At 36.0% G+C, this 23518-nt stretch overlaps 1 protein-coding gene across 1 annotated transcript in view; it reads right to left on the bottom strand.

Annotated features, from left to right (window-relative positions):
• Positions 1 to 23035, bottom strand: part of LOC123548290 (zinc finger protein 236-like) — a 29368-nt gene extending 6333 nt beyond the window's left edge. Inside the window, exons 1-5 of the mRNA XM_045335437.2 lie at positions 22908 to 23035; positions 21042 to 21445; positions 7186 to 7659; positions 4286 to 5985; positions 248 to 396 (exon numbers count right to left, since the gene is read on the bottom strand). Coding sequence (XP_045191372.2) covers positions 248 to 396; positions 4286 to 5985; positions 7186 to 7659; positions 21042 to 21445; positions 22908 to 22953 — 2773 coding nt within the window. The 5' untranslated portion in view covers positions 22954 to 23035. The remainder of the gene's footprint in view (positions 1 to 247; positions 397 to 4285; positions 5986 to 7185; positions 7660 to 21041; positions 21446 to 22907) is intronic.
• Between the last annotated feature and the right edge of the window lie 483 nt (positions 23036 to 23518).

The raw sequence follows: 23518 nt of genomic DNA, 5'->3' as shown, positions 1-23518 counted from the left end.
GGGGAGGGTGGGGGCGGGGATAAAGAAATCAAAAGATATCTTGTAGGAAATATCTCTGAAATTACTTAAATCCAGCAAATGCACAGCTTGGTGAAGACAGGCTGAACATGTATTGAGTTATTGAGTAAAACACCAACTAAACCCTCGCGACATCAAAATCGGGCATATGGATCAGAAAGAAATGTTAAACGCATGTAACGTACATTTACTTTTGTCTCTTTAGCTCGTGATTCATAACCTAGCTTACCTTCATGAAAGTCTATGTGTCGATTGATATCTGCATACGAGGTAAATATTCTGGAACAAATTGTACATTTATATCCTGTCCGTCCGTCTGTTAATGTGAAAGTTTTGCACGTCGCTTCCCGGTCTATAGGTGACTTCACTATCCTTAGTCTGAAACAGAGTCATTTTTGCAGGTAAAGTATAATCCCGGAGATGAAAAAGTGTGAAAAACTAGTTGAGGCCTCCGTGGCCGAGTGGTCGCTGGCATCGTATCACTTACCCTTTCCCGTTGTGGGTTCGAGACTCGCTGTCAGCGTTGAATTCTTCATGTGTACATGGGGCTTTCCTTCACCACCAAACAGTCACCATATGACCTATACTTGTGTCAGTGTCAAACCAAAAACCATAACAAAACTTTGTTGTTGTTTTTTGCAAATAACTGACAACTCCCTAGAATAAATAGCATGTGTCAACACTCCTTTGAAAATATCTCATAGTAAACATTAATCTCAGTGGGTACTGAAAATGCATCTGAATAAACCCCTGTTTACAAGACGGTTTAATGTTGGTGTAAGATTATACTAGTGGTCACCGTTTTAACACTCCAAACCTAGATACTAATATCCGGTTTCTAATTCACTGTTTTTATTTTCGTTAAGAATCGGGAGTAACTTAAAATTTATCACTTTTACTGAAATTATGACCGGGCAATACGATTTAAAGTGAAGTATAAGAATGTCATAGAATTTATAAAACTAACACGTTTTGCTTTAATTCAATATCACAGTCTGCGTTGAACGTTATTGACAAATAAGAAATTAGATGTAGTTTTAAAAATAAAAATTGTACGGGTCTGGGATTCGAACTCACGACAAAACAGTACAATACGGAGTGCACCAACTAGGGTCGGAAACGTAGTATATGGACTTTATTGTACAACTCGTTTAAATGGGTCAACCGTGTTGTTGTACCTATAACATAGACTGGCCCGGTTTATAGGTTGGTCAGGGCTACGATATGTATTGTATTTTGTCATCGAAATATTTCTAAAAATTGCTTCTTCCCCTTCCTTTTGGATCCGTCCAAGACTACAAACACGTTTGATTATTTTATGGACTTGTATGTTATTCTTTTGTTTGTTTTCATTTCAAAACGACATAATACTGTGCGAAACCTTAACATTCGTAGTTTTATAAACGCGTGGATGTATTTTCATACACCTCGAACCAGTTTACGGGGTAAAATCGTCAAAATAACACCGATAGAAAAGTTCACTTCTATACATAGCAGTTAGCAAATTGACGTAATTTCTGCTCTCCAGTCAAACGGATACAGTTACGGAGTCATTGCCATTAAACGCAGAAGTCGTCAACGACTAGACTTACACAAACAGTTTACATGATACTGCCAGAATGACTGTTTGGATGTATTAAGTTAGAGAGACGAACATTTAAATATTCCTACGTGACTTTTGAAAAGTCTTGACATAAAAGAAAAAGTATTATGGATTTCTCTGTCGCAACCTGCATGAAACAAGAGCTGTCACAGGAGACAGTGCGCTCGACTATTTCGATGCTGGATAGTGAAAATGGGCACATATGAGAAAACTGGAGCTGTCACTGGAGTGTTTAATGACTCCAATGGTGGACGAAGATATTGCACAATAGCTTGAGTCTGTGTCAAATTATTAAGTAATAAGAGAGGTAAAGATAAAGTGTATCAAAACACCATATAAGTATAATTCTAAGCAAAAAGGAGGCATAATTCATAAAATATAGGTGCAAGAGTTATGCATCTTGTGTCAGATGACGTGGGTGATGATGACAACTACATCAAGTATGAATTAAAATTAATTTCGTAATAACTGAGATAAAATGAAAATACATCAAAATTAACCTTAACTTCTAAGTAAAAGGGGAAATAATTTATGAATAATTGGTGCCAGAGTTATGCACCTTGTGTCATGTATGATGTGGGTGATAAGGTGGAACAACTATTTTAAGTTTGAATCAAATCCATTTAGTAATAACTGAGATAGAGTGAAAGTATATCAAAACTTTAACCTGAAATTCTAAGTAAAAAGGGGGATAATTCATTAAATATTTGTACCAGAGTTATGGGCCTTGTGTCGTATGATGCAGGCGACGATGTGGAACAAATACTTTCAGTTTTAATCAAATCCATTTAGTAATAACTGAGATAGAGTGAAAGTGCATCAAAACTTTAACCTGAAATTCTAAGTAAAAAGGGGGATAATTCATGAAATATTTGTGGGATAATTCATGAAATATTTGTGTTAGAGTTATAGCCCTTGTGCCGTATGATGTGGGTGATGATGAGGAATAAATATTTTAAGTTTAAAGCAAATCCGTAAAGTAATTACAGAGATAAGGAGAAAAAAGAGAAAGTGTAAAAAAAAACTTTAACCACGGTGAGGACGCGGAAAGACGCCGACGCCAAGGTGAGTAGGACTGCTCTCCATATACTTCGTATAGTCGAGCTAAAAATGTGTAGAGATGGGTGCCAAGGATCACTTTAAATTTTGCTTATTACAGTATAAAACCTTGATTGTCCGTTCTTAAGTGACCATAACTGTTTTCAAAATTGATCCACACATATTTCGATAACGCATTTCCTTGTATTATGTAAATCTACCTTGGTCCGAATTATCTGCTGATAATACTTGCAACCTAATGACCATATCTTATATTTCTGTTTGAGGGGCCCTGACCTTATTCCAGAACTATGGTCACTCATTTACATCAATACACTTTAGCAAGGTTGCCAACTTCTGGCCAAATTGATGTCATGTAGTTCGGGTGTTGAGATACGAGTAGGGCCATACTTATATTTGTGTCACGGACAAGTTTCTAACAGATACGAGTCATGTAATTAGCTGGAAGCGCTTGTAAACCAGCTCCTGGTTTATTATGTTGCTCTCTATCATGCTGGTGCGGTTAGTCCGTTTGCTAGTGACGGTATTTTAAACTTTCGCGTGATAGTGATAAAAAATGCACTTTACGTTCCCGTCAGCCTTGAATAAAGAAATCTCGGCATTTTGCCAGTCTCTTCGTTATTGACTAATAACACGGGCTCCTGCTTTTAGCGCTGTCTATAACATTAAAAAAGTTATTCTTGCATACTACTTTTTTCACTGGACCGCCCATGTATTAACGGAGGAAAAGAGGCAATTCACGTGCTGTTAATACACAATTTTTAGGTTAACACCGCGAAGAGGTTCAGACCTATAACTACCGTATTTCGGAGCTTGGAAGAATATCAACCGGACAGTTTTCACTAAAGGCAGATTAATCCGCCGTCCGAGAAACATAAAGGCTTTTACCCGTTTTTTCAGGCTAATTGACATACATTTGTTATTGATATAAACTGTTCTCTGTACAATGTTCAACAGTCTGTTGGTATTTCATACACATGTAAATACAATAAGGTTAAAGAATACGTCAATTTATCATGAGAAAATATGTTTATATTTATTTTTGAAATGCTCTTCCAGGGACGGACATATATCCTTGCGCATACGTAAATCTGGTACCTGTGTATTGTTTCTTCCATAATAACCTCTTTTTTGTAGCCTAATCCATAGTATGCTGTATCAGTTACCAACCCAAAACATAACATAAAGATTATCGCTACCTCTTTGATATTTAGCATATCTTCTTTCACTGCTTTTTATAAAATGTTCTACCGTCAAAGCTAAATTTTTAAGGAAAAAACTACAATATGGAACACTTGAAAATAAAATGAAATTTCTAACTCAACATTTTGCATCTTGCAAGAAAATTGAATTTGCTTCTTTTGAAATGTTACATTTTATAGGTTTGGCATCTCGAGACCATTAACATGCAAAGTTATCACTATACCTTGAATAGGGACCATTAACGTGCAAAGTTATAACTATGCCAAAAGGAATTTTTAACATGCAGCGTTATCACTGTATGAATGGGGAGCACCGATATGAAAAGTTACCTTGAATGGAGACCATTTATATTTGAGGTTATCACTTGAATAGAGACCATAATATAAAAAATTGTCACCATACCTTGAACGCGTCTTAGTCAGAGTGTGACCGGTGTCTGTGGAACTGGGCGACAAAAGAGGTCCCGCCTTCTCCTGGCCGAACGGGGCCTTAGGATGACTGAGAATACTTTCACGTTTACCATCCTTGCTGTCCCGACCTTCTGGTGAGGTATCAGATCTTGACGACGAATGACTGGTCAGGGAGTCAACATGATTTGTCGAACTGAGAACATACGTACGCTCGATCGCTTCCTTATCATAGGCACTAATCGGTAGCTGTACTTCCGATGATAAACCTTTGCACATGCCATTTGAAGCTTTATTGTTATTTGTGTCCTGAAGATTTCTGTCAGATTTTGAAAAATTGAGAAGTACATCACTGTCGTCTGAAGGTTTGTGATTTTTATATGATGAATGAACTAGTGTGGATTTTCTGGAAGATCGTCCACATGGTGACAGATCACGCTTCAACGGTAAAAGTGGCCCAGTCGGGGCAGTCCTTATTTTATCATCACTTTCGTCTGTATAGTTCAATGGGTTGTCTGACGTCATTTCTGATAAATGCTTGGGAAAAGCTGTATCTGCTACGTTAGAGATATTGCCGTCTGCTGCTGGTGTGAATTGTGGAATATTGATGGTATTATCTTTATATAGGAGCACTGAAGTTTTTTTAATACGCTTTAAAAGTTCGTCCGATGCTTTTTTCTGGAAAACAGTGAGAAGCTTGGGCGGTAATTTGGAAACATTTACAAAGTGCCGTCTGCTTCTGACCCAAGATGGCCTCAGCTTGGACTTTCCGACAATTTTCCTATGATGACGGGAAATGTGAATCTGCATATTGGTGTACCGGCTGAATGTTTTGCCGCATATTTTACAACAAAAATTCTTTCTCCAAGTATGAAGGTGTGTATGTTTATGAAGTGAGAACATATTATCGAACATTTTAAGACAAAATCTGCACGAAAATGAACTATGCTCGTCTGACTGAACATCGTTGATAAATGAAGAATCCTTTGTACTATATAATGCCGAGATATCAGGGGCGTGCTTACGTCTCAAATGGTCCTGCATGTAAGCTTTCTGCTGGAAGATGTCGTCACAAAAGCAACCCCGATAACAAACGTTAGTCTTATCAATATGTACCGATAAGTGACTCTGCGTACTGCATAGGGTGGGAAACATTTTACTGCAAATGTAGCATTTGAATATAGGAGAATTTTCTCCACCGGTCTGATCTAGCCTGGTGACTAAGACTGTTTCGTTCTGAGTATTCGATTTGCTTCTTTTAAATGGTGCAACGGCAAAACCAATTCCCTCGCTCTTACTGGCCGACTGTACTTCACTGCTCGTCAAATTACTGCATCGCGAGTTGCTCAGATCTAGTGTCGATTTAGAATCGTTACCCGTTTCACAATTTCCCCCCTTAGATAGTGTGTCTGATGCAATATTCAACCCAGTACCTGTATTTTGGCAAAATGAATTCGCCGACTTGGCATCATCATCTAATTCATCGAAATCAACATTGTCCCTGTTGTAACTTTCTGATTCTAACCCATTTATTTTAGAGATGCTCGTTAGGTGACCACTCCGGCTGAGATTCGTCTGTGCACGAGTTTTCGTCGGAAGGAAGCGGTCTTCTAGACTTAGGTCTATATCCACTGCATGAGTTAATTTCAGATGGTATTCCATGTCAAGTTTGGTTCGAAATGGTATTTTGCAATACTGAAATATATAAAAACAGTGAAGAGATAAAATTCAAAAACTTCAAAAGAAAACATTAGTTTCTATCATAATTGTTGTTTCATTTAAACCCATTTACTTACTCTTACACGATGAACTTACTCCGAGATTATAAATCTGTGTTTGGAGATGCAGTTTCAGAATGCAGGCTTTTCATTGGTCAATTGAAAATATATGCTCAGACACAACCAATTAGATGCATGAGTTTTGAAACTGGTCTCGAAACTCAGTTTTACAACTTCTGAATTTTGATTCGTATTCATTTTGTGCCCTTGGTAGCATTCCGAGAGTTCTTGTATAGCAATTGCTTTTGGTAAAATACCGGAAATTATAAGTGAGATGTAATTCGTATCAGCCATCCTATGATTGACACAGCTTTCAATCTACTTGTACACATTTTATTATTTCCAACTTTTCCTCGTAAAATGGGTTAAAACTGTAGTTTCACAATGTTCTTTATATATAGTTCTTTCTCGATTCAAATAACAATGAATTATAAGACTTATATGATTCAAGTTATATAACAGCTGTCAGAAGGACAGCACGCTCGACTAGTAGAAAATGTTAGCCGAGATATTATTATTATTATATGACATAATTTCTTTTTATTGGGTCTAACGTCACACCAACACAATTAAATGTGCCACGCCATGAGAAAACCAACATAGTGGCTTTGCGACCAGCATGGATCCAGACCAGCCTGCGCATCCGCGCAGTCTGGTCAGGATCCATACTGTTCGTTAACAGTTTCCCTAATTGCAACAGGCTTTGAAAGCGAACAGCATGGATCCTAACCAGACTGCGCGGATGCGCAGGCTGGTCTGGACCCATGCTGCTCGCAAAGCCACTATGTTGGTTTTCTCATGGCACGGCTCAAATGGTGACATGGAGACTTCTCAGCTTCTGAGGAAGGAAGACCTCCTGTGCCTCTCTAAATCATTATTTCAGACACGAACGGGCACTGGGGAGAACCACCGACCTTCTATAAGTCAATTTGATGGCTTTCTCACTTAAAATAATTCTATACCCAAAGCGAGGTTTCAACATACAACATGAGGTATCTTCAATTTTGACGTTGAACCCAACAAAAACAGACAGACAAAACATATGGAGATATATAAGCGTATAGGAATTGGTTAACTGCATATAGTTCCGAAGTCCTCACTTTAATAATTTTCTTACTTCACATCTGAACGGTTTCTGGCTTGTGTGTAGCAACGTGTGAAGTTTCAGATCACTCGGCCTCGAGAACTTCTTTAAACACACCAGACATACATGAGGGTCTACCATCTCACTGTCCGAAGACCTAAACCAGACTTCATACACCCGCGTATTACTTTCGTAGCTCGTTTCTTTCACTAACGGCAAATGTGCAGGAATTGCGCTAGGGGACCGAATCTGTAGTGGTAGATGTTTATCTTGCTGACGTTTATTGGCCAGTTCGTTATCTTTGACAATGTTTAGATCTAAATGTTCGGAACTTGAATCCTGAGATGAAGGGCTTTTATAGTCTATAGGTCTGTTGCCTTCGTTCAAATGTCCTTTGCGGTTAATTATGTCTTCCTGTACGACGTTGACTTTCATGTGCACAATGTCCTGTGTTGAAAATAAATGATCCTGGAGTACATCTTTTGATTTGAATGTCACATGACATACCTGAAAAAAATAAACATCAGCTGATAACTATAAAAAAAACATATTTCAATTCTACGAAAACCAGGTTTACCATTTGTCTATCAAACATTAACAGAAAATTTTTCATTATACTCAAAAACTTACATTAGCTGGAACTAATTTTCACAGAAATCTCCAAAATAACTTAAGTCTTCTTTCCTTTAAGATATGGTTCATCGAAATTTAAGTGACCTATTAGAAATGAAAATGTTATGTTAGTAACAATGATCCTGACCTTGATAACTAGTAGACCACCCAAAATTGCAATCTTCCACCAATAAAGACATGAACACTACTTTAGAAAATGTGACTATGATCTTGACAAAATAACCACGGAAGTATTTATCAAATTCTGTTCAATATTGAGCCCAGTTTCAACTACTCAAACTCAGCTAAATTGTCCACCGGAAAATTTTCCTAACTAATTATGGTAGAGTATAATTGTGCAGTTTTACTGCTGGATTTTATAGCGACGAGGTAGAATGCCCGCCTCTCACCACGCCGCTCATATAGTTATGCAGAATACGTAGATCTACACCTTTTTTCTCTACCCTAAAAAATAATGCGATTCATGCGTTTTACGCTTGTGTTAGGTGTATAACTGGATATTTCAGGGTGAACTGTTCATAAGAATCGGAGCATTTTCTCGGGCAATTTATCCTAAATTCGAACAAAGTGGAAAATGAAACAAAAATATCAACTTTGAATTGTTCATTTAACTTTAACATCCAACCCAAATCGAGGATAAAATGTGAAGGCAGAGGTGATTTCACCGAATGTCCTTTAAACACAGAAAATAAAAATGAGATTAACCTTTATCCTGCTGGCGATAAATAAGTCTGCCTTTGCGACCAGTGCGGACCAAGATCAGCCTGCACACAATGCATGCTGATCATGGTCAACACTGTTCGCTATTCATCCAGTAAATTTTCAGTGAACACCCCTTCGAATAAAAAATGGTACTGTTCCTCTTTTATATATTTTAACACAGTTATAAATCGAGTGCACAATTTCTATTTTTTATTTATATACAATTACAATTGTTTCCAAATGAATTTTATATGTATTTATACTCGCGTGACAAAGTTAAATCCTATGCGCAATTATCTACTTAGCAGTGTAAATAGTAAAAATTTTGTATTCGGATGATGGTTATCCAACAATTTTAGAATATAAATCTTGGTAAGTTTCATATTTGAAGAAACGTTTCATGTTAACCTAAATTTCCCCATTTTAACATCTTACTCCATGACCTAAAACTAATACTTACAAAGTATCACATTGTCAAGCACGTAGCTAAGCATATGAAAACAGACACGGGCAGTTTTCAACAGTAAATATAAACAAATAAACAACTTTGACAAAATAATGAATTTAAAATGAACAATTATTAATTCGTCAATTTCCAAAATTAATCTTTACTTTACACATTCAGACATTCATTCTTTTCTGAAATAAACATGCTAACAGATCATTGTTTGAAAGGTGGATAATTTACACACCATCTTATAATTCATCAGATACATATACACCCGATTTAATTCGGAAAGCAATAATAGTTTTTCTAAAATAAATAATTTAAATAAATACCTACTACACACATTTTGATTTTTTGATCTCTCTAGTTGTGGTGATTCTAACGTACATGTGAACATGTTAAAAATACGGTTCAAATATAATTATATATCCACGGGTCATATTATGATTGTCGAAAGAAAACAATTTGAGACACTTTCTCTTAGAACACACAACTTCATTTTTGTGTGTGTCATTTTTTTTTCAATAAAAAATCTGTATATATCTATTTTTGTTAACTCCTCGTTTCTTCTTACACCGTGCATTTGCAGTGCCGAAATATGTGATGATAAGGCGTTTTCAACAAGTTTAAATCATTTTAGGAAAAGATAAAAGACCTAAAACGGATAAATAATGATGATCTAAAACATAAATTGACTTGGGCATAAACATTTATCTTTAGATCACAAATTCGCTGTAAACATCTAAAGTAACCGAGTCATCTGCTTAGATATTTCCACTCGCATTCGGGAAACTCCGGAAATTTCCGTGCCGGTCCGAGTCTCAATTTTAAAAGTAATAGTGATTGTATAAAAGGCACAAAAAGGTAAGCGAAATATTAAAAATATTTATTTTATTTTTACACAGTTGAGTCAAGCAATAATTTTTCTTTGAAACATCGCCGAAGCAAAAACGATTATTTTTTCCGTTTTCCGTATTTTGCGCAATATATCGACAAAACTTTTGTCCAAAATTAGACTTCTACTATTGATTTCAATGGAAAACAAGGGTGATAATATAAACGGTTCAAAGGGTAAGTGAAATGATAAACTTACATTTTCTAAAATTATATCATCATTTAGATGAAAGATTAAATCAACGATTGTCACCGAAGCAAATTCGTTATCTTAAACCATTTAAAAGATATAGCGAATAAATCGAATTTATCCTTTATTTAATGTGTCAAAAAACTGATAATACCGGTATATTGGAAAAAATGAAAGTTAAATAATCAGAATAATTTGTACATTTGTTTTGGGTTTAAAGCCCGTTTTAAAAAGTATTTCCGTTAGTTTTCCTAATCAGTGTTTCGGAATTCTGCACTGAGTACTAATCTGTACTCTGCAAGTAACTGTCAACTCCTCCACATGAATCAGAGGTGGAGAACCGGGAGATTTCAGAAACAATGTCTTTTATCAAATCGGCATGGAGAACATACGGCTCGCCCAGGGATCAAACTCACAACTGAGCTGTCCCTAATGAGCTAAACCGGTCGGCTAAATGCAAAATAAAACTTGAAGCCAGATGTGAGACTTTTTGTACAGTTTATCAAACTGTAGTTAATTGAACTGTGATAAATCCATCTCATACGGCTTAACTAGTTCAAAAGCAGGAATTTCATTATTAAAATGAAAATTTCTAGGATACTTTTCTTAATTTTCTTAAATATAGGCAACACGTTCGCATACCGTTCTTGGCTCTGATATAGTATGGGATGTTTTTTAACAAAACAATCTATAGTAATAATAACATTAACATGGACGGCGCTATGAAAGTGTCAGTGTGTAACAGAATATGTCGTGAGATACATCTTTAAGTTTAATTTGTCTACCAGTTTAGGTCTAATTTTGCTGTTAAACTGTATAATGTTTCTCAGATGGGGGTCTTATTTCGCCAAGTTTCATGTTATAATATACCTCATTTCCCGTCTACTATTAATATCATTCGATGTTTTTTCCTACAGTCCTTTTAATTTCACATCTGAATATTTAAATTTTATAATAAGCAATACTTTTAGCCGTAAAACCGCTGATCGATAACTCACCACATGGTGGTCTGTGGAACAGTAATTTTCACACAAACGAATTCGTCACATGTGTGAAAATTTCGTACGAATTCCTCACACAATGCGTGACAAATACGTACGAATATATCACAAGTAGGTATTGTGAATTTTTTTGCCCCATTTTTAACCACCTCTTAGCACCAACGAAATTTTCACAAACATGTGTGAGGAATTCGTGTGCGAAAATCACGGTTCAACAGAGGGTCTGTGTGAAGTTAGCAGAATAGCTGAACAACTCCAGCAGAATAGAAGAATAACTCAAGCAGAATAGCAGAACGACAAATTTCAATGGCATATTTGGAAGGAGAGGGGTCAAGGTCAAAAGTGAACATCTTGGCAAGAAAATATTTTTATGGGGCGGGGAGATTTTTTTGGGGAGGGGGTGGGTTCAAGTGGACATCTTGGAAAATATTTTTCTTAGGGAGGGGGTGTATTTTTGGGATGGTGGGTGGGGATCAAAGTTAGCAGCATAGCAGAAAAAACTCCAGTAGATTAGCAGAACAACTCCAGCGGAATAGCAGAACGACAAATTTCAAGGGCATCTTTTGGGGGCGGGGGGGGGGGATGGGGGCGGGGGGTCAAGGTCAAAAGTGAACATCTTGGCAAGTTGTTCTGCTATTCTGCTGGCGCTATTCTGCAAAGCACTGAAAGCACTGAAGTTGGCCGATACTGAACGCTGGCTAGATTTTCAAGAGAACAAGTTATTTTACCACAAAACAATGCAAACATAAGCTACTGACCAATTGACCAGCAACCATTTTTATATTTTCAGAAAAAAAAAACAATAAAAAAAATTTAAAAAATAGAATGCTGGTGTCGAGATTTCAACGCCAGACCAACGGTACCATCAATACACTTTACATTTAAGGAAATGTCCAAAAGTGCACTGAGACCTTGACCTTCATGTATATGTACAGTTTTTGAATACGACACATCGTGATGTTATGGTGAATATTTATGCTTTGAAATTCCATCACGAATGACAAAGTGACAGGCCGATCACCGTATACTTGCATAGTGAAAATCAACAAAGTTCAAAAGTGCACTCTGACCTTCTCCGTTTAAGACGGACCTGGGTCTTACACGCGACACGTTTTCATGTTCGACCTGCCGTCCACTAGGCCCCCGAAGTGGATTCGCAAAATCGGGATGTTTCGGCATATCTTCGCGATGTTCTGGAACCCTTCCGTGTCCTTCTGGAAACCCTTCTGGCACTTCGGGGCCAAGTCAGTATCGAAAACTCTTCGGCATCCAAATTTTAAAAGTTTAAAATTTGGACGCCGTATGTTTTATTCGGGACAGTTTCGGGATTTTCGGGATTTTCGGGATTTTCGGCAAACCATCGGCAGCCATTCGGGATGTTCGGGAACCCGTCGCCATTTACTCGGCATCTTCGGAAAGCCTTCTGCAAGGCTTCGTAATCTGTTTAGCCATCCCGAGCGGTCTTTTCGAGGTATGGGTAGGTGACTTACCTCACAGGTTTTGCTCAAGGGAGAGCAGTTTAAGACAGAGTGAAGATACAAGGGAATCCGGGCACCAGGCCCTAGCTCTTCTTCGAATAGACTCCCTTGGTTCCTTTACGTGCCGGATGTATAGCACCGATACACAGGGGCTTTCTTTCCTGGGAAAGACCAGTACTTAGCCCCAATGTGTGAAGTCGCCAGCCCCTGGTGAGGCTCGAAACCGGGACCCTTAGATCCCAAGTCATAACAAGATAGTAGTTCGGCATTATTTATATTCCCGACTCTCAAATCGGCAACATTTCGGCATTCTATCGGCAACGATTCGGCAACTCTTCAGCATGTTCTGCAATGTTACCGCAACCTTTCCGCATGATCGGGAAACATTCGGGAGTCAATTCTGGAGCTGTCGGCATTATTCCGCGTCGCATTCGGCTACTTCGGATAGGTTTCGGCGTTTATACCACAACCGTTCGTATGCCACTCCTCGAATACATGCCGAACGAGCCCGATGGCAAGGCTCCGCCCATTTTATTGATTAATGATACCGAAAGGTTCCCGAAACTAGCAAACTTTATCGACAGCCCTTCCGCAAAGCATCGGGCTTAAAGTGGACGGCAGTTCTTATTGTTAACATTTTTGCCAAGTCATTCTATAATCCCACTATGCATGGCAAAGTAATGTACCCGACACCAACAACACCATCACTATTCTTATATAGTGAAAATCAATAATGTTTAAAGTTCAAAGTGCACTATGTTGTTGACCTTTATGCTATGGACCTGGGTCTTGCACGCTACACATTGTAAAGATGTGGCCAACACTTCTGCAAAGTTATTTGCAAACCGATCCGTGAATCATGAAATAACTGACCGGATACGAAATGCGACGGACTGAAAAATCAGTGTCAAAGGATAATCAAGATATTGAGTGCTGACCAATATGACATTTTATCCCCTGTAACATTGACCTTTGATCCAGTGACCCAAAATTCTGCATGGGTCATCTACTCAGTATGTTCTGACGTTCTGTGAAAAATGAGGCTCTTTCAAGCATAGCAAAAAACAATATGCCCCCCTCCCCACGCCCTGATCTGTCTAAGTGGCATAAACTGTTGTTTGGAATGTGTGAAATTTTCGTATGAACAATATTTTTACATATGTAACAAACGTAACTTCGTCCTTCTTTTTGTAGGGATTATGGCCCCTTCTGGACTTAGAAAATTTCAGACTTCTTGGTTATGTTTTAAAATTAGATCACCTTTTCTCCATAACTGTCAAAGCTTTTGCTATAAAGCTTGGAGCTGTTATTCGCCATTTAAGGCTGACTCTGCACAGCAAGTAACATAACTCTATATTGTGACCCCTTCTGAACTTAGATAATCAAGGATAGGGCAATATTTCTGTTATATAGAGTCATGAGCGTCTGCACCCGTAAGGCGGTACTCTTGTTTTTAAGTGTCTTAGACATTCCATGCATATGCGTATGTATTGTATGTATATATGTGTGTATGTATATATACGCATGTATATATATGTATGTGTATATATATGTATGTATGTGTATGTATGTATGGTGTGTATGTATGTGTATATATATATTTTATAATGGGAGGAACTGATATACAGGGTTACATAACGTGTTATATGTAATGATTTGCAAACGTTCTATGTATCTTATCCTGTAATATATTGTTGTTTTAACCTGTAAAGTCGTGGTATATAAGTCTTTTATAATTCTGTTATAGAATGGCTATATGCATATATATTATTGATGTAATGTATTTGTATGTAGATGAGACTATAATAAACAATAAATATAAATATGAGCCGTGCCATGAGAAAACCAACATAGTGGGTATGCGACCAGCATGGATCCAGACCAGCCTGCGCATCCGCGCAGTCTGGTCAGGCTCCATGCTGTTCGCTTTTAAAGGCTATTGGAATTGGAGAAACTATTAGCGAACAGCATGGATCCTGACCAGACTGCGCGGATGCGCAGGCTGGTCTGGATCCATGCTGGTCGCATACCCACTATGTTGGTTTTCCCATGGCACGGCTCATATGTTTTTCTACCCTTTTTTGACTTGTGAAGTATACGTTTCTGCTTTGAGTGGGGTATAGGTACAGAACTATTTTTTTTTACAAATGTGTGACATATTCGTACGTATTTGTCACACAATGTGTGAGGAATTCGTACGAATTTTTCACACATGTGACGAATTCGTATGTGTGAAAATTCATAGAAAGTGACATTCACCGCAAAAAGTAATTTTCTTATTTACAAACCTACAAGTTATACAGACATAAAATTATTTCACAACAATATTCCTGACCATTCTGTTATTCTTTGGAAGATTGATGTGTCTGTAGGATTGCAAGATCTAACATTGTTGGAGAATGTACCAAAACAAAGTTTTGACAAGTTTGACTATGGAAATATTTCAGAAAGTTTTCTGTCTGACGAAAGTACAGTAAGACAACTAAATGCTCTAATCGTAACACTTGAACAGGGTCTTAGATTGCAATCTGATATAGATATGGCATACAATGAATGGTGTAATATAGTAAGATCAGAAATGTATGAAAAAATATCTTATAAAACTATATATCCCAACAATTCTGCAAAAAATAGAGGTAGAGCATCTAAGCCTTGGTGGAATCGAACACTGTCTGAAATGTGGAAATCTGTACATACTGCTGAGCGTAATTGGTTGAAATGTTCAAATAGATCTCAGAAAGCTGAGCTCAAACACATTTATGTTAGTACTAGAAAGCAGTTTGACAGGGAAGTACAACGTTGTAAGAGATTTTACTGGTATAAAACTCAAAATGATATTTTGTCAGACTTAGAGTCTGACAATGTACAGTTTTGGAAGACCATTGGTAAAACAGGTATAGCAAATGAGCGTTCTAGGTCTATACCTTTACAGGTCGTGTTGGATAATGGTGAAATCTCTGATGACCTTAAGGTTGTATTACATAAATGGAAAATGGATTTCAATAATTTTTACAATACCAATAATACAGTTAACAACTTTGATAATAACATTTCAGAAAATGTAATAGATCATGTTTTGGATGCTGATATAGGTATATTAGAAGTTAGTAAAGCATTAGCTAAGGCAAAACTTGGTAAAGCATCGGGTGTGGACCTTATTCCAGCAGAAGTTTTAAAAAATGATGCTTCACTTTTTATTTTACACAGTCTTTTTAATGTCTGTTTTCAAACTGGACGAGTTCCAGCACTTTGGTCGAAAAGCATAATAAATCCAATACCTAAGTCATCTACAAATGACCCAAGAAATCCTATGTCATACAGCGGCATTTCCTTAGCTTCTACCATGTACAAAATATACACAAGTATTCTCAATGAGCGAATTGTAAAGTGGGTTGATTCAAAAGATCTTATTGTTGAGGAACAAAATGGTTTTCGGCAAAAGCGTAGTACTATAGATCATTTATCTAGTCTAACAAATATCATAGATACCAGAAAGAAACATAAACAGTCTACATTCTGTGCATTCGTGGACTTCCGGAAAGCTTTCGATTCTGTTGATAGAAATTTACTTTGGTCAAAATTGATAAATGCCGGAATGTCGACAAAGATGTTCTCAGCTGTAAGATCTTTGTATCATGATGTCGCATGTTGTGTACGTGTAAATGGCTATTGTACTGAATGGTTTAATGTTACATCTGGTTTAAGACAAGGGTGTTCTTTGTCAACAGTACTGTTTAACATCTATGTAAACGATCTGGCAATTTTGTTGAAAAATTTAAACAAAGGAATTAGCATGGGGGATGAACGTGTGTGTATATTGTTATATGCAGATGATATTGTTCTGTTAGCAGAAAACGAAGTAGATCTACAAGAAATGTTATCATTGTTAAACAACTGGTGTTTATTAAACAAAATGTCTGTTAATGCAAGTAAAAGTAGCATTGTTCACTTTAGACCAAACTCTGTACCAAGATCTAACTACTCTTTTAAATGTGGTGAAACTGTTATAGAATACTCTAGTAAATATGTTTTTCTTGGTTTAGTGTTAACAGAATACCTTGATTATGCTATTACTGCTAAAATGGTCGCACAAAGTGCTGGACGTGCTCTGGGGCTTCTCATCGCCAAATACAAAAGTTTTGGTGGTTTACCGTATGATATATATACTTAATTGTATTACACAAATGTTGTACCCATAATTAATTATGGAGCAGCTATTTGGGGTGTAAGATCGTTTTCTTGCATTAATGCAGTGCACCACAGGGCGATGAGATTTTACCTGGGCACGGGAAAGTACACACCAAATGCTGCGGTACAAGGTGATATGGGTTGGAAACCTATTGTAATAGAGCAATGGAAAACTGTATGTAACCATTGGAGTCGTTGTTTGTACTATCATGACTATAGAATTAATAAGAAGATTTTTAACTGGTGTTTAAGTAAAGCCGGTCGTAATTGTAAAAACTGGACATATAATGTAAAGGAAAAGTTAACTGCTAGTGGTTTGCATACATACTTACAGGTCCCATTTTCCTCAAAACAGTTGCAAAAAGATATTACAGGTGTTATAATGAATGAACATACTACACAGTGGCATAATGATATTTCCAGGGTATCAGGCCTGTCGGGAAGAGGTAGAAACAAGCTTAGATCTTATAAGTTATTTAAGGACATATACCAGGTTGAACATTACTGTAAGCTACACATGTCTTACCCACATAGATCAGCACTGGCCAAATTTAGATGTGGCGTCGCTCCATTAAGGCTAGAAACGGGCCGCTATGAAAACATACCAGAGCACGAAAGACTATGTCCGTTATGTAAATATGGGGTAGAAAATGAAATGCACGTGCTCTTGGAGTGTCCCAGTTATGAGTCCGACAGATCTATCTTAACTAGTAAAGCTGTTGCTGTAAACAGTAATTATTGTACTATGAGCAATACAGAAAAATTTCAGTTTCTATTTACACACCCAGATATGATTAGAATATTAGCAAAAACCTGTTGTAATATCATTAAAGTTAGAAGTCATACATTGTTGTCTAAAAATGCAAATATTTAATACAATCTATAAATAAATTTATGTAAATAACATGGATATATATTTTTAGAAAAGATGTAGTATTTTTAATATGATCGTATATTTGTTTTTAAATAACTGGAAATGTTGTAGCTCTAGTTATAGTTAGGTTGCACAGTCTCATGTAGCTTAAGAAAGTTGCCATGTATTCTTAAGAGCTGTTATGTCTTAATTATACACGGTAATATATGTAAAAATATGGAAGAGACTGTAATAAAGAATTTTATGTTTAAACGAGAGGCTGGTATTAATCAGTTTATAACTGATCTGATCTGTTATAATAATTGATTTCTTAAACCATTTTTTACCAATTACACATTAGTGTTGTTTTGGCTTTTCAGTGTTTTAAGGGAATTGTTTCTTTTTATGGCAGTTTTTAGGTATTAAAAGGCCCAGATTAATGCCAGCTTCTCGGGTTTTTACATACAATTTTTTAAATATATATCTTAATATATAGTAATAATAAGTTAATAGTGTGTAGTATTTATAGTAGCTATTTCAGTCTCCTATGATTTTTTAATAGAATGGTTTTGCATATGATTTTATGTTCCTATAAATTGTAAGCGTGAATTGTATTTTAAAATGAGAGGTAAATAGAGTATATATATATGTACATTTAATCATGTACCTGCTCGGTCACTTACTAAACATACGTACACTCATGTAATCACACAGTCTCTTACTTAACACCAATACATGTATCATATACTCACTTGGTCACTTACTCAACATCTGTATACTCACTCAGTCGCTTACTCAATATAGGTACTTTCACGCACTCACTTGGTCAGTTACTCAACATTCGTACACTCGTATTCACTCGGTTAGTTACTCAACATTCGTACATTCATGCACTCACTCAACATATGTACATGTATTATGCACTTACGAGGTCGCTTACTCAACACTACATTCATGCATTCATTTGGTCACTTACTCAGCAGCCGTACATTTATGTACTCACTTGACCAGTTATTCAGCATTCATACATTCATGTACTCACTCAACATCTGTACATTCACTATGTACTTATTTGGTCACTAACTCAACATCCGTACACTCATGCACTCACTTGGTCACTTCTAAACATCCATACATGCACGTAGTCACTCGGTCAGTTATTCAGCATTCATGTACACGCGCAACACCTGTGCCTGTATCCATGTACTCACTCGCTCGGTTACTCAACATTCGTGCATTCATGTACTCACTCAACACCCGTACATATATTATGTACTTACTCGGTCACTTACTCAACATCTGTACACTCCTGTTCCCACTCGGTCACTTACTCAATTGTCGTACATTCATGTACTTAATTGGTCATTTACTAAACTTTATGCATTCATGTACACACTCAACATCAGTACACATATTATGTACTCACTCAGTCAGTTGCACCACATTCATACATTCATGTACTCTCTTAACTTACTCATTTGATTTGCAACTCAGCTTCTAGTTAGTTCCACCTTGAACAGAGATTTTATTCATACTGGTTTTATAAAAGCACATTTGAATATGTATATTGTCTCTTGTAGTTCTAGTTAGAACGGTCATTTACAATACAATTGTTTTATGCTGTATGTATATTTAAATGTTTGTAAATGAATGAGACGTAAATAAACTATAAAACATGGAAGTAATATTTGCAGATTATGTCATGTATCTAGATATAATGCATCTCATTCCAGTACATTACGGTCGTTTCAGTAGAACAGGGTTAATTGACTACAAACAGTTACCTTGCAAAAATTTAGCATTCACTTTACTATTAGATCGTATAAACGCACTGCTCTTTTTATGTCTACTCATCATATAAAATACTTTCGGTGAATATCCAAGTATATTAACCTGACCAAGGAGATATTCAACTCAACCTATCGGACCTAGGTCAGGTCCATAAACCTGCATCATACGATATGTTCACTATACTAAAACGTGACTATCAACTGCCTTTTTATGTTACTATATATGCAGACGACACTGTAAAATAATTTGAATTAACCAAGTATAAATAGATTCAAGCTACTAAAAAGCACAAAGACTTATTTTGAAATGAAATTGATAGTGAAACGTGAAGTACCCAAATGTGAAATATTAACTGCAGAAATGAAAAAGAATGAGACTTGAGTAACGTTATATATTACCCGAAAAGTGCTGCGTTATATACATGGCTTCAGATCTGAAAGTGATATACATCTAGAAATATTTTACCGGAAGTACAGGTATGCATTTTATTGTCAAACAGCAAAAATGTTTTATCACTTGTTGTACTGAAACGTCAAGGGTCGAGGAATATCAAATACTTTAGATGTCAATTTTTCACATATATATGTTGATATTTGGTGTATTCACATGCACAAATATATGACAAGTACAATGCAGACGTGTTCAACAAACATAGTTGGGCAATAAAACTGGGTTCAGTATGGGAGGAAATATGCTATGCTAAATAAAACCCGCTAGGAAATCAACGCCCAAGTGTACATTTTCTAGGAAATACCCTAGAATAAATTAAACACGGGGAATAATATTTCATAGGAAATCAGCGCCCGAGTGTATATTTTCTAGGAAATACCCTAGGCTAATTAAAACCCGGGGCAGAATATATTTTCTTGGAAATATTAAGGGAGATGTCAAGGGTTGGGGAACAGTTCCTGTTACACTATAAAAATAAAAAAAAACAAGAACCATTATTGCTTAGACATTCATCGGCATCACATACCAATTTCAATGTTATTATCAATATAATTTTATAATTATTACAAAATTATAACATCGTCATTCTTTTCATCAGAGAAAGGCTTGAATGCTGTCAAGCTACGATTCTGCGAATCAATGACCATAACTTTTTAAATCTAGTTTTTCTAGTGTTGAACAATACAACTCGGATTTTTCCCGCCTTTTATCAAAACTAATCAGAGTACACAAAGTTTGTCCAATATTTTGTCATTTGTGTTTTTATCTTTTGCAGGATATCTGAAAGAACTCAGTGTACTGGAATTATCCTTTATCAATTAAAAAATTTAGAGGAGCCTTAAATGGCGCACACAATATGGAACATATTCAAATTGACGATGACTGAAAAAATATATACATTGTTTGCAACCAGAATGTTTACCGTCTGCGCTGAATCTCGGACAGAATTTTTATTTTGAAAAAAAAAAATATGCCACTACTGTGAATATTGCTGAGATCACAAGTTTTTGAGAAAATAGTCATTTTTGCCGTTTTTAAGTAATATGGGGTTGGTTTGGTCAAGGCCTGTAAAAATAGATTAGCCGCTTCTTTCACAGGATTTACAGTCATTTGTAGGCTCTGGTATGTTGACAATTTCTTATTTGTTTAAAACATCAGTGCTGTAGTTTCGGGCCTGGCATCATGTATTGCACATATATTCTTTTGTCACATGACAGCCAAGAATCTTTCACATATTAAATGCCAAATAAAATATACTTACAGGACACTGGAAACTATACATATCTTCTTTGGATTGTTTGTTTAAATGCTCTTCACGGTTTTCTTTGGTTTCCGTTGAACTGTTTTTTAACTCACGTTTGTCTGCCTGCAGTGAACTAACATTACTATCATCTCTATTTGATTCCTCAATCTCGGGGTCATTCTGAGTGACCTTAACCTTTGAACTAAGGTCCTCTGGCACAAGTTCTTCAATATCGTGATTTTCCGTGTCGCTATTAATGAAACTATCATTGTCGTCCCAGTCATCATAATCTAACTGCTCTACTTTGCAGTATTCAATGACTCGCAACGTGTTACATATTTCCTGTGTTGACTGGTCCCCGGCTGATACTAACGTTGAGGCAGCTGTTTGGTTCTTTTCGGTTTTTTCACCGCCATCATCATCTGGACATAAAGAAACGGAATCAATTATTGTGGGGCTTAATAGAATTATCCAATCTACTCTACATTTACTTTCAAATAATGAAAACTGAAATAAAATAAGTGCTGAATCACGATGATTTATATGCAGGATGTGTGAACGATCGAATGTTTTAATTTTCTGTCTACAATACAAAAAAGATTGTTGGTTTATAATAATAAAAATTTGCCATCATCTGCGCCCTAATGGAACTATTCTGCGTGGCGTATTCCGGTCCCGGTGTGTATAAACAAAGGAGCTCGACGGCCTACCATTTGGCGCCATACATGCGCAAATAAACAGTTCTGTCATATTTTATCTAAATAAGAGAAGATATATTAAAGTCGAAATAATTTATAGCAAAACCGTGTTTGAACAGTATTTATACACCTGGGCGGTTATACGTCGTACGAAATAATTTCACTCGGGCTGCGCCCTCATGAAATTATTACGCCCGACGTACAACCGCCTAATGTGTATAAATAATGTTAAAACACGGTTCTGCAAACGTTTATTTCTTAAATAAACAGCTTAGAATTATAATGCACCTAGAAATGCACTTTCCGGAACTAGTTATATATATGGATTTTTCATTGTGTTTAAGACTTTTCAGACACACATTAATGTCTGTATATTTGTCTGTACCAAACATGGACGTGAAATACAATTATCTAAATTATCTTAATCCTGTAACAAGAAAAAAGTAACCAAATTTTATAGATTTTTATACTAGTATGGAACGCTAAGACTGTCTTTTAATCTTGATAAAGCAATTCTTGGTGTCTCTGTCTATATTAGCAGCTTATGCATATATATAATGCTATAATGCACAAAACACTGTTCATGTGTTTGATCGTGCAGTATATTTAACTTTATATGCGGTCGTTCAGCTTTGTATATGTGCACCTTGACTGTATGTGTCATGTTGTTGTTGTTTTGTTGTTTTTTTTTTTTTTTTACTTTGAATGCGCAGCTTTTTATGTGTATTCATCCTTGTATTCGAATTCAATTCTTATCTGTATTTACAGTGATTTTGTATATAATATATACATATTATGCGTAGTGATTTTAACTTTATATGCGATGCTTTAAACTACATTTGCTGTGATTTTAACTTAATGCGCTAGGCTTCTACACTGTATAGGAAGTATATATACTTCCTTCTGTATATGGATTAGTTTTACATTTTCAAACGGTGTTTTCATACGTAATGCGTAAATTTATGCACAGAAAAAAATCAGTAAATTTTCAGATTATCTTTGAATACACCTCTACACCACAATGATAATGATTTAAAACTATCCTTTTTATCAAAGAAAGGGTAAACAACATTCACAATACTAAAACAACAGAAAAATATCCAAAAAATGTTAACAATGATAGAAACTTTATATCAATGACAGTACATAGTTTAAACAAAAGTAGACTAATTAATGTACAGCCTACCTCTTTTTCTTTTGCATAAATCCAGTACATATGCCTGTCCAATCATTATATTTCTATTAATGAATATTCAGCCAGAATTCTTTACGATTTCTTTCTGTGCGTGTCTGCTTTAACTGGGTACAAATAAGTATATTTCTTCACTACTTTTATATAATGTTTCACAAAAAAACACCCTGTATGCATGCACTGTAATCTTGCATGCATGACGAAAGTCCTAGTCCCGATTTGACCGTGGAGTAATTGGTTTAAATTACTTAAATGAAATGTTATACATAATAGTTTGTAAATGCATTCAACGTGCATGATACTTTTTTACATTGTATCAAGGGCATTTTAAGGGTTTCTATGGCTATCAAAAAACCTATGATTTTGTACACTTTTTAATATATTTTAAAATGCAGAAACAGCTTTAATAGTTTAAAATCTATTTCAAGTTTAACAATAATAATGTAACTTTATATTTGTCAAAACAATCTTTGAACTTTTTACAGCTATAATCTTAAAATAAGTTTAATTGATTTTAAGAACCTCAGTTACCTAAGACTGCATATGAAAAAGAGCATCACTTTAGCCGTATTATGTATTCGCGTTGTCTCCAAGATAACTCCTGT

Source organism: Mercenaria mercenaria, chromosome 15, assembly GCF_021730395.1.
Source record: "Mercenaria mercenaria strain notata chromosome 15, MADL_Memer_1, whole genome shotgun sequence".
In the NCBI taxonomy this organism is placed as follows: domain Eukaryota; kingdom Metazoa; phylum Mollusca; class Bivalvia; order Venerida; family Veneridae; genus Mercenaria; species Mercenaria mercenaria.
The sequence above is the reverse complement of the archived record's forward strand: the minus strand, read 5'-3'. Positions and strand labels throughout refer to the sequence as shown.